Below are 13,225 nucleotides of genomic sequence, written 5' to 3'. Positions count from 1 at the left end.
ACCTTGCCATCCGGGTTTGCAGACAGGCTTGACATCAATATGCACAGCCACATCCTCCTTTGCTCTCTTCTGACCACAGTCAAAGGCCGTCAACATAATCTGGTAGCTCTGCTGCTTGTCATAGCTCAGCCGCTCTGTGTTTCTGATGTTGCCTAAAGGAAACAAAAAGAGAAATACAGATAGACATAAAGCCTTATGCTTAATTGACAAATTTAAACCAAGGAACACTTTCCTCTGAGCAATAATTGAAACTGACTTTGCAGTAAAGAAACAGCTCCTTAAAACAAAATATCTCTCTGTGCTTAGCGAAGCCTTTTACTCACGGCTCAAAGTCCAGTAACCTTGTATTGCATTTGAATATCTAAGCCTCTTTTTAAATCAATGTAAAATTGCATTGATGGATTAACTTCACCTGTCACCAGGGTAACAGTGCAAGAACAGCGTGCGATAAGGGAGAGGCTGCAGGCCTTTGGATTTTCATAAAAGAGTCTTGGGTCAAGCCACTAAGACAAGGTCGTAAAGTATGCTGAGGTTACTGCTGTCCACGAGTGCTGCACACTTTTGCAGATGTTTACTGTGATGTATTAACTTCCACACTGATAGTGTGCCGTTTTGACATAAGGTGCCTTCATGGTGTTGAACATTATTGGCCTGCTTTGAAGTGTCCACCTCCATTAACTCTCACTTATCTCAAAAACCCTTAGATTGTTTTCATGAGTGTGAATGAATTCTTTATGAGTATCAAACTGCCTCAAATAAAGTATTTTCAACTGAATTTTAATATTCTTTAATTTGTTGATATCTCTTCTCTGTTGAGGCCCCTGTCCTTTCCATCCTCTGTACAACTGACTTAACCTTAGGGCTGTGATACAGTAATACTGTAACTAATGTGGTCTTACAAAGAAAATGTTCCAGTGAATAGAATCAATAGAACCTCTAAAGAACATTAACTTTTAATGTAAAAAACTGTTCATGGTCAGCTTTTTCTGCCACTGCAGCTAAAAATTATTAAATACCATAAATGTGTATTAAAAAAAGACAAAAAAAAAAACGTTTGGAGAAGACTGTGTGAGTGCTGGGTGAGAAATTCACTGTTCTAACATCCTCAAACTGTATTTGCTACCAACAGAGGCCTGCTGTTAGTGAACTAGCTGTCCAAGAATTCCCTTTGTTGTCTCTTAAGCTTTACAGACTGTTACAATGTGGGTTTTCCATCATCACAGGAGGATTTTGTGAAAGGAAATTTTTGTCTGCTGAGAGCCTGAAGAGGTGGTGACTCCATTTTTTCAGTAAGTTTGTGGCTCGATTTAAAATGTGAACTTTCTAGAGTAGGTTGGGTTTGCAGGCAGAGGTTACTTTGAACATGTTTGTCCAAAGTAGTTGAACCCAGAGGTTAAGATATGATACAGTAACTCATTAATCTTGCTTCATGAGAGCACAGGCAGAGATCTATTCAAATGTACAGGGGGAGATTCGCTAACCACTGGACATTTTATAACATCAGATGCCTTAAAAACTACCTTATTTAAGTTTTAAGTTAAGTGTGGCCAGAAATATGTGAGCTTGAAGTGTAGAATTACAGCCCAATTCAGTTCAGTACAATAATACAGTTCTGGAAACTGCTGTATCATAATATTAAATGTATATAAACAGTTGACAAAACTGTAGAAGTCTATAGATAGAGTTAAGTAGAGTAGAGTGGTGCAACCATCCTATAGTGTACTTAACTGACTGAGCTAAATGTTAAGAGTGCAGCAGAGATCGTGTTGTACATCTCGAAGAACATCAAAGCAGAAAGAAAACACAGCTAAAAGGTTTTCCAGTTGATGATTAAACATTATTTGTGTCTGAGGCTTTAATACAGATGTTCCAACAGACTTCAAAACAATGTCATAGTCTTATTTTATCCTCAGTCACTGCCGACACAGTCTGCCTCTGAACCTATGAAGACGACTGAAGCTATTTTTGTTGTTTGCATCCGGAGGCTTGGCTCTACGAAAGGCTGTCACTCTGATTGCTGTCGGAGAGAAGAGGAGAGATGAAGAAAAGAGAGGAAAATGAGGTGAGATCAGAGGAGAGGAGGTGCAGCGGGCACGGGAGAAATCAGTTCAGAGCGCAGCAGTGCAGAGGAGAAAAGAGCTGAGCTTCAAACGTCGGAGGGAGAAAGATGAGGAGGTCAGAGTCAGACTACACAAGTTCCCTACAGTGACTGTTTGATCCACAGCTGGTGTGAACAGTAACAATTAAGGTTCTGGTTATCAACCATCTCATACTTCCTCAACAACACGTAAGGTTATATTTCGTCAAATACCAACGCTCTGGGAATGAAACTCAACAATCAACTATCTATCGCTCACCCCACCTTCAGCAAGACATTTTATTGATGAAGTTCAGTGAAGGTCACTAAGTCCTGTGTCAGGTAGTTGGGATACAAACCATATCCCCTCACATCACAAGGTACCAAGAAAAGATATTTACAAGAACAAGTTAATTAAGTCTTGTTTGTCTTTGTGAAATTATGAAGAGTGTATGTGAGAATGAATCGCCCACCGGGCATCCTTACTTGCAGGCATGTCTACACAGGCAGGAAGCCACTGCAGAATCAGTGTGAGAATAAAAAGCCAGATTATGTTATCTTTACTATTATGATTAAGTCAGCTTAAAGAAAAGAGAGAAATGTTGTATGCAGCTGATTGTGAAGTTGCCACTACATGTAATCAAATTACAATATTATTATTATTCTCACTCTAAACAAAGATTGTTATCTTAACCTTAATTCACTGTCTGTTTTAAGATGATCGATTTACTTGACATGTGGATTCAGTGATACACACTAACACACAGCCTGTTTACTTATGTTACTTTTTATCTTCTCTCATGCACAAAATGATCTCATTCTATAAAGTAGTTCTGAACGATGTGCCGCATCTTCCACTTTCTGCAAAACAATATTATTGTGCCTGGGAGCAGACTGAATGAAATGATCCTGACTACTGTCCAATACAGAAAGAGACAAAGAGATTGTACAAAGGGATTTGTGTGTGCTTCAGTCTGATCTATTGGTAGAATTCAACACACAAACACACACACACACCCTCCAGTCTCCCTTCAGTTTGGATCACACTGCACTCAGATCAGCACAGTGTGGATGTGGAAGCTCAGGGGGGGAGGCAGCGCAAATCCCAAAGCTGAAATTTTATATATGCAGATATGCTCAGAATAGCTCTCAATCAGAAATGAAATACTCTCCACCAGCGAACTAGGGCTGGTGTAAAGCCACAAACAAACACAAGAAAAAGAAAAGAAAAGGCTGTCAGGAGTGAGGTGGAACTTTGTCAAGTAATGAAAAAGCTTCTTCCCGGATCACAACATTATTGCAGTGAAAAGAGGAATCAGCCACAGTCGAATGCTTGCTTTTTCCTTTTCGTTTTCCTGTAAGTCCATTCACAGCTATCCGTTTGGTGTACGTCCCTAAAAAGACAATTGGACCAGCGCTTACTGTACATCAGACAAAAAAGTTTTAAAGCAGTTTGTGGATTAACAAAATCTTTAATCTTCCACCACATGGAAGCAAAACTTTACTGACTTTACTGCTTCGTATCATCCTCGAGTGTATCATTACTTTAAATAACATTGGTTTGTGTTCACTGTCTGCTCCACAGTTCATCCCTGGGTTCAGTCGTCTGAGCTGGCTCTCTCATGTCCATCTTTAGTAGAGACTTGTTCATGTTCACACGAGGTCCAGCCACAGGAGAACATACAGAGAACATACGCAAATGTAGACAAAGAGCAACTTTTATCTTTCATCAAGACAAGAACAACTCTGCTATTAGTGCGCTCAAAATTTACGCCGAGTCTCAAGGTTCAAAAGAGTATTAACCTGTGATTAAGTTCATTTCAGTTGTTGTTTCATTCATTTCGTTGCTTCAGTTGAGAAGACGGTCTCACACTGAGGTCCGTTTAGGAGCCGTTATTGTTTTGCTTTCTTATCTGACAAACTGATTAGCTGTTGTGGTAATTAATTAAAAGTGAAATTAAACATGAGCAGAAATTAGCTAATTTAAAGGTGTTCTCACATGTTTTTCCAAATTAATCACATAATTTCATGTCTTGCCCTATGGAAAATACTAAACAGTACATTTCTTTATTCACCGAACAGTTTTTGTGACTGTTTGTTTCAAGTTCAGTTAAGGTTATTTTGAATGATTTTGGCAAAAGTTTACATGCTCATGGTCTACTGTACAAATTTGAGACTAATAAGACGAATAATGGATAATTAAATTAAAAGCCCAAAGAATAAAGCCTCCAGTCATGCAAACGGTCCCTCGCTTTGTTATCCCAGTTTCTGCTTCTCTCTCAGACACACATCACCCCTGATCACATCAGCAATTATAACTACCGCTCAGTCTCTCATTCAGCCAAGTCAGACTCAAACACACACACACACTTACCATTACGGTCTATGGCAAACGGTGTCCCTGCAGTGACAATTTCATAGTTGCAGATCTGGCTGTACTGTGGTGAACAGTCCTGGTCCCAGGCTTCCACCTGCAACATCACAACATCCAGTTTCCTCCCAGTTCCTCAACAACTGTTCTGCTGGCAAGAACTCCAAAAAGACTGTAGACAGTTACAATATCTCAGTTTTTTTAAAGAAATGATTATTTGTGCCGGCGGCACGGTGGTGCAGTGGTTAGCATTGTTGCCTCATATCAAGAGGGTTCCAGGTTCGAATCCCGGTCTGGGCCCTTCTATGTGGAGTTTGCATGTTCTCCCTGTGCCTGCGTGGGTTTTCCCCAGGTACTCCGGCTTCCTCCCACAATACCAAAAACATGCACGTTAGGTTAATTGGCTACTCTAAATTGTCCCTAGGTGTGAGTGTGAGAGTGTGTGGTTGTCTGTCTTTGTGTGTTGGCCCTGCGATTGACTGGCGACCAGTCCAGGGTGTACCCCGCCTTTTGCCCGTAGTCAGCTGGGATAGGCTCCAGCTCCCTTGCGACCCTGATGGATGGATTATTTGTGCCATTGTTAAACCATCCTAACCCACATAGTTATGAGCAGGTTGATTCCAACACTGAAACAAGAGACAAAATTTAACCACATTTTAATTTAAAACACAATATCTAAATACCTGCAAAATGCTGTCGTAAATCTTGCCTTCTGTTACTGATGCCTTGTAGAGGGGCTCTCGAAACACGGGGCAGAACTCGTTGACGTCGTCCACCTGGATGTGAACCACCGCCCTGAATGGAGGAAAGGAATGAAAGAAAGAGGGAGAGAGAGAGGGAGAAAGAAAGAAAGAAGGGGAGAGAGAAGGATGCAAAGAAATGAAGGGACACAGTGAAAGCAGAGTGAAAGCAGAGATGAATGGAGGAAGGGAGAGAGATGACAGAGACTCTTTAGAGATGATGAACGTTACTTAAAACCTAACGTACTTCACTGTTAATCTTAAGTAGAGTGAAGGCTGAGAACTGTGAGAGGAAAATGGTCCTTTTGCTTATAGATTTAACCCTGAAAAACAAAATTGAGCAGAATTGATTAAAAGGTCTCGTTTATTGGTTTTTCTTTGTGGAATGGATTCTCATTACTATTTAATGGCTAATGAAGTTTTACTTAACCAGCTTGCCTACTGACACAGGCTCATCCACAGCAGATCTTGCAAAGCCAGTGTTTTTCTAAGTGATCGCTCTACCTTTCGTTCCATATCTCCTTCCCTCTTAGTCTGATACACATGCATGATCTCATCTGTTGGATGGGCCTGCCGAGGATATTAATTAGGCACTCTGATAACATTTGTGCAGTAAAGTATATAAATGAAGCAATAATTCAGATGTATCATGAAGTTTTCTTCACCGGTGACCTTCTCTGAAAACAACTCACGGTGTATCTGACGAAGCACATCTGGCTAATTAATGACATTAGCTTAATGAGGCCTATTTAGAATGTCATGCGGTGATAATGTCACACACACACACACACACACACACACGCCCAAGCATCATTCATCATCCACTGGAGAAATTCATCACAGATCCCAGCGCTGATAAATTTCTCTCTCTCCTTCCCTTTAGTACCAAGCCTGCAGCAGCTTATTTTAGCAGCTCCTTTCCTCCGACTGAAGGACCAGAGGGTTTGATTTGCTGCTGTCCATGCAAGTCTGCCTGCCTGTCAATCTCGTCCACATAGCACACACTCACTGACACACATGGTATTGATGGGCCATTAGGGGGACATATCCTGAGAACGGAACTGCAAGTCTCAGCTGTCACAGCAGCCGCACTCAAAGATCTTGGGGACGAGAAGATATAAAGAAAAAATATAAAAAGGAAGAAGAAATGACAAAGACAAGTCTAATTATAATTCAAAGTTGTTTTTCTTTCGGCTGCAAGTGTAAAATATATATAGATATATATTTTTTTTATTATTTTTTACGTATTTATAGTAGACACCTTAAAATTGTTGTAATTGTAATTGTAATTGTTTAGTATATATAACAAGAGATGTGGTTCTAAACTTTTCCACAGTTACAATACATCCCCGTCTCATGGGCCTTTTAAATTGGACAAAGTAAATAAAATGGGTCCTAAAAAAGGAAAACACGATTTCCAATGCACACTCCATCCCAGTGTTCTACCTCGCATTTTCCTGCACTACAGGTGGACAAATCACTTTGGCCCTTTTGGTTGCTCCATTTGAAAAATACATAAAAACATGAGCATCATTAATTGGGAAGGAAATACACCCAGAAAATCAATATAGTGCAGTATGGGGCAGTGTGCTGTTTTGTAGTTACAGTGTAAAGGCGTATTTAACATTGCCAGATAGGTGTTAATTATTGGTTAGTTTTTGTAATAATATCCTGTTTTTATGACCACTGCTCCATGTTACTGTTTTTCCTGTGTTGTTCACAAGTTGTCAAGTTTTTTTTGGACTTTTTTAGAACTAATAGCTAATTTGTGCAACTTTTTAAATTTAAATACTTGCATGTTAATAATTTCTTTTTGTCATGTCAATCCGCCCACTTTAAGTCAGAATTACTTTGACAGCTAAATAAGTGAGTCATTTTATGATAAATAATAATTGGTGGTATGTGACAGCTTTCATACAGGGTCTGACAATCATCATTTTCATGAGTGAGCTTTTAGGCAGCATAAAGAACATTTCAGAGATACAAACATGTCAGATATCCAGAGGCAATAAAGCGCTGATGGAGTCACAAAATGTGTAAAGTTTTTGAAAGCACAAACACAGAATAACTGCATCAAAAATGAAAGACAGCAGCCATGTTCACAAACAGACTGTTACACTTCTGTGAAAGCAACTTAATGCAAATCAAACATTTTAAGCTTCAGGAAGGAAGAACGTCTTGTAGGGAAACTTAATTAAATTGTAAAATTGTTCTTGACTATCCCATATCGCTGTTGTTTTTTAAATGCACCAATATACTTTTTTTTTTTTTTTTTTTTTTGTTCTTTAACTTCAGCTAGTTTTCAGTTTAACTCCCTTCCTCCAGGCAAGATCTCACCCAAGTGGCTTGGTGCCAAAAACCAAACAAACAAACAAGCAAAAATTAATTGCAATTGTAAGTTAATTAAAATGGAAATAAAACAATGGTATGGAAAAATAATATTACTCTAGTGCATATTGAATAAAAACTGTCTGATTCCTTTCACAATGAGAATATGTACACCGATCAGCCACAGTACCAGGTGAACCAGGTGAAAACAGGTGACGTGAATAAAATGAATCATAGCTTTTTTTGTAGGGAAACCTTGAGTTCTGGCAATCAAGGCAAAGGCTCTTCCCTGTAGAACATTGCATTGTAAAGATATGATTAATTTCATTCACTTCACCCATCGGTGGTTTTAATGTTGTGGCTGATTGGTGTTTATCTCATAGATCTCTCTATATATCTATACCTATATCTATCTATACACATGGCTCTCATGTTGAGACACATATAGATACATTAACTGGATGAAATAACACACATTATCACAAACAGTTTCAAAACAATCACAGTATAAGGTTTGAATAGATGTGTTTCAATGACAGTTTACCCAAATACCCACACACACATGAACGGTCATTGGCTCACTTGTGGGATTTCTTCCAGTCAGCCCCGGTGGGTCCAGCCCCACAGTCGTAGGCCTGGATTATGAAGGTGTACTCTTTCTGGCTCTCACAGTCCACAGGGCTACTGGCTCTCAGGACTCCTTCCCCTGATGTGCGATTCAACACCACAGCCTCAAATGGAGCATCCTGACCGTAGATCTTAAAGGCACAAATCTCCCCTAAAAAGACAAGGAAAGAAAAGTGTAAATGATGTGTTTTACTTTTACAGTTACATTGAAAAAGACAAACATTAGACACAGCTATTGTAGCATTCAAGGCAGCATTTCTTAAAAGGGAGCAGAGTTTTATTGTATCAAAACTTATTTATTCTCTGTTTGTGCCAGAAATGAAAGCAGCACTTTCAATCTACTACATACAGCAATGTGGTTTAGCAAATCAGCACCAATTTAAAACCAAGAAAGACATACAAAACCATGTGAAGACAGTCAGATACAGAGAGAGTGAAATTCACATTAAAAGCGGCAGCACTTTTGAACACCTTAAACACTTTGGAGGACAGGAGTTTTTGTACCAGTCAGACATCTTGAGAAAAGAAGTGAGTTCTGAAGAAGGAAAGCCAAGAAAAAAAAAGAAACCAGAGATATTTATGGATTTCGGCATGTCTGTTCCCCAACAGAGGGTGAAAATGTTAAGAACGTGTCTCATGAATAAATGGACAGACGGTGTTTAAAATGGAGGCAGTCAGCACAGCAGTCAGACTCAGAGACAAAGTCTGAGACTGCGCTTAATTTCAGGTCAACACTAAGGAAACAAGCAAAATATGGGAAAACATTTAAATAAGTAGACATTTTTCACTCAATTTTTCTTTCCTGAATCAGCTGGTAAAATGTTATCACTGTGCTGCTCGTCCCCTCCGCCTGTCATTTTCTCAAACCCGGCAGCAGCTACCAAATGGCTTAAACAGTTTCAGATGAATCAAACTGTGACTAATGAAGCAAAAACTAATAGGGCTGTTGACATGTTCTCTACAGCATGGCTATCACTTCAAATTTCAGTCTGAATCTGGACACAGTGATCTTTGTTGGCATGAGCTTCTCACAAAACAAACAGCACACAGCTCCTGGGGAGTACTTAAGAACAAAATAATTTCTGATATGTGTCAAAGTGTGCCAGCTCAACAAAAGATGAAATTTGCTGCGCTCACATTGTGTTCTACCAAAGCACACTGAGTGCACTGTGTTTACTTACGTGCGTGTGTGTGTTTCTGTGTGGGGATCTGGTTGTGGGTCTTGAATCATACCCTGCACAAGCCTTCATTTCAGGGATTTGAGAAATCTCTTTGCACAGAGAAGAAAAGGCTGCAGTGCTCTGACCCTGTGTTGGCTGATATCTCTCAGAACAGAGTGGGACACAGCGGAAACAAAAAGCTACCTAGCTATGGGAATTCTGTTTGGACTCTCAAACCCCACTGACAAACACAAAGACAAAGTTCTCCTCTCACCGCTGGCTTCTTTCTACTTCTTTCCCTCCCATCTTTAAATCCCACCGTCATGCGAACAGTCTTACAGCCACTTGTTTTCTGGCTCTCATTTCCTTTTAACCTCGTTCAACTTTTTCAAATCCCCTTCTTGGACGAATAATGATGCTGCCAAACACAGTGGGCTTCAACGTTTGATCCCAAACCAATTTTCAGTTTTTTTGCTGGTCCTCTTATTTGTCCCTTTGAGGTGTTATTGAAATGAAAAGGTCCCCAATACGGCTGTGGGACGTGGTTTGTATGTACAGAAAAAAATAATAATAAACACAGCAGGTGCCTTGGAAGAAGGGTGATAAGCACGGCCTTGATCCCAGTGTGTACACATTCATACGCACAAACTGAGAAAATAAGCTCTTAGATGGGACCAGAGAGAGAAGAATCTGGTTTGAAAATACCAGTGATTATAATATGCTGCTGCAGCCCTTATGCATAAACCTTGACTTAGTGGTGGGGAGCAGGAAAAAAGTACTTCCACTTAACAGTTTGGGGTAGGATGCAAATCCATTTTCCGCTCCATCTGTTGAGGCGAATTCATTTTTCTGGATTATATTTTACAGGGAAACGTTACACAGTCATGGAGTGGAGGAAAGATAGAGGGAGCAATAGAAACGGATGGAGAGAGAGATGAGGAGGAATGTGATGTGCCAATGTATATGTAAATGGTAATGACAGAGATTTCAGACAGATTCTCACTGTGTCAGCAAATTAGTACTTAACACACACACACACACAAGTGGACTTTCTTTCCTGCCACTTAGTTTGCTTCTCATCAGCCCCACCAGAGGGAACACTATAATTTCACCGCGTTGTGGTATATGGATGAAATGAAGTCTAATCTTTGGGCCAATACGTCATGAGAGAAAGGAGTCGCTTTTCAAAGTAAATATCATGGATTTTTCCTTCGGGGAGTCGGCCCGTTGCCACGGCAGACTTAGAGAGGAAAGTGGGAGAGTCAGCAAAAAATGGTTCGATAATGACGTTCATCTAGAATAAATGGCATTCGTCAGAAAGCTTGAGCGGCATAGACTGCATCAACAGAAAATGTCAAGTTGTCAGGGCACATGTATTTCACAGGATGTTAAATTGCCAACATAAAGAAAATGGGCAAGATGGATACAATTAATGAGAAAATGATTCTCCTCAAATTAACATGTCGTCACCAGGAGCCGAAACAAATTTGTGTATTCTGACCGTGAGTAACAGCAGCTGACAGAGCATTTAATTTCTGACAAGTTTTTTTATCTTCAATTCAAGGGGTTTTAACAATTGATTAATATCCATGCTTGTTTTTAAAGGGCAGAAACATTGCTTTTCAGAAAGTAACCTGCACTCCATAAAGCATGAACCAATTTTCTTTTTGGTGTAATTAAACTGATTTATTATGAAATCAAACTGATTCATGACAACAAAAATACTAATGAGCAGCTTTAGTTTTCAATCAAAAGAAACACTTTGATGAAATATTAATCTGAACTAACAATCAGCATATTGCGATGAATGAAAAGCTGAATTTTCTCAAGGGTTCTCTTCATTGTTCAATATATTTTCCTGTTAAAGAAAACAAATAGACATACGTATCTAATCATGTCTTTCCAGACTCATACAGGTAGTGAAGGAATTTAATAAAAGATATTACTGAAATGGAAGTTAGCACTATATTTGTTATCACTGTCTTCACTTACAGACTAATTTTACAAGCATACAGAAGCTTCGTCATATGGTGAAATCACCTGAAACTCAGCAAAATCAGTGAGTTTGTGGTGGACTACAAAGCTTCAAATATGGATGTTGCTGCAAAGAAGCTAAAAACGTTAAAATGTCAACACTTCACACACATGTTCAACCTGACATCTCTGAAGATCCATACAGTCAGCACAGTTTCAAGGTGGACACCCAAGATTAATGTCACCAACTCAGTTTCTGAACAAATGTGAAATATGGTCACAATCTGCACGTGTGTTCCTGAGTTTTGGTGTTGAATAATGGACAGAAAACATCATGATGACACACCGACGTTGACCTTTGACCTCCTGGATATGAAATGTCTTCATTTTATCAATAGATGGATGAAGGGACAGACAATGTGAAGGGGAAAAAAAGCCTCAGGCTATATCTGTTGACCACAGCACTGGTCGAGATGTGGATGACATACTGTGAAGACCACTAATCTGCACGACATGACGAAGGTATGAAAGTCTCGAAATTGCAGGGCTAACATAAGCAATACAATGGAAAAAAAAACACATGCTCATTAAAATGGAAGCAAGAATAAATTTACAGTATGAAAAGACAAACTGGGGTCAGGACCTGTGATTTAAATTTGTGTCTTCAAATGGAGGTTTGTGCAACTGACGCCCTCTTGTCAAGAAAACAATTATGTAAAACAGACAGGCTGCTTAAGTCATTTGGGTTAAAGGAGAGGTATTTGTCTATCGTCAGCATGAAAATGAAAGAATATGTCAGGCTGTCCTGTAATGTGACCCATGGGTGAGATCAGTGGAAACAAATTAGGGCCAGGAATGAAGCCTTGAATTTATATCAGCAGTGAAGAGGTAAAACTTCACCAGTGAGAGCCCTACGAAGGGAAACATCCCGCTTTTTTAGATTTCAGCAGTTAATCATGTGATTTATCACCTTGCATCGTGTCTGTGATTGTGTCACGTGCGCTGTACTGTTGGAGCAAAATTTTAAAGAGGGACTTTCAAAGCCTCAGTCAAGGCTCTACAGAGAAATAGAAAATTCAATCAGGTTAATTCCTCTTCTTAATCGAATACTGTTGTGACTCCATCTGGTATGTCTACGCCTGTTTGTCTGTGCAGAGTATTAGACTCAAAAGCTTCAGTATCAAGATTTGAATCTGAGTGTGTGTGTGTGTGTGTGGTTGGGGTGGGCTGTAAGACCTTGATTAAAGTGAGTTTCTAAGCAGACAGTGTGTCAGGCGGTTTTAAACCCTGATTCCTTCACTCTCCTGCCTTCAGCACTGAGCTCGCAGTCAACCCTGTTCCTCTCGTTTAATTAATGACTGGATTACACTTCATCCCACTACTGACCCACAGATACACCCTAACTACACTCACTCAGACACATGCACACACACACATTATACAGTATGCACATACACACACTTCTGCATTTATTTCAAACAAACACACAGAGTAAGTAACGCACGGTGAGCTGCAAAAATACACACTACGGATAAAAATGGAAGATGTTTTGAGGGCAAAGGGCTTTATTACAGTCTCTCGGATTTTAATAACATTTTATTGACTCAGACTTTGCTTTGCTCGGTGTTCTCACATGTGATGTTAAAAGTACAAAACAGCCACAGCTGTGTTTATAAAAGATCCACCTTCTCAGTTAGCCAGCAGTATATTAGAACATTAACACATTAAAAAGCTTTAATTTTTGAAAAGAAAGTACTTAGAAATTTGCTCTCTAACATGTCATCAGCTCTGTGGTGAGCTTTGTGTTTTTTAGGTTTAATCTTTTGTGCATTTCATAGCCATAAAAGATTCCTACCATGAAGAAGCACCTTGCTCTAAATAGCCTCATGGCATATGGAGCACACGGGTGAGTAAGACTGAGCAAACAAGGGCATGCGTTAGACGTCCT

General features: G+C 39.6%; 1 protein-coding gene across 1 annotated transcript in view; it reads right to left on the bottom strand.

Annotated features, from left to right (window-relative positions):
- The window catches only part of clstn2a (calsyntenin 2a), a 127,754-nt gene that overhangs the window by 32,535 nt on the left and 81,994 nt on the right, over positions 1 to 13,225 (bottom strand). Inside the window, exons 3-6 of the mRNA XM_046408520.1 lie at positions 8,099 to 8,294; positions 5,132 to 5,243; positions 4,452 to 4,548; positions 3 to 152 (exon numbers count right to left, since the gene is read on the bottom strand). Of these exons, the coding sequence (XP_046264476.1) occupies positions 3 to 152; positions 4,452 to 4,548; positions 5,132 to 5,243; positions 8,099 to 8,294 (555 nt within the window). The remainder of the gene's footprint in view (positions 1 to 2; positions 153 to 4,451; positions 4,549 to 5,131; positions 5,244 to 8,098; positions 8,295 to 13,225) is intronic.

Source organism: Scatophagus argus, chromosome 13 (genome assembly GCF_020382885.2).
Source record: "Scatophagus argus isolate fScaArg1 chromosome 13, fScaArg1.pri, whole genome shotgun sequence".
Lineage (NCBI taxonomy): Eukaryota > Metazoa > Chordata > Actinopteri > Scatophagidae > Scatophagus > Scatophagus argus.
Note: the sequence above shows the minus strand (reverse complement) of the source record. Positions and strands in the feature narration are given on the sequence as shown.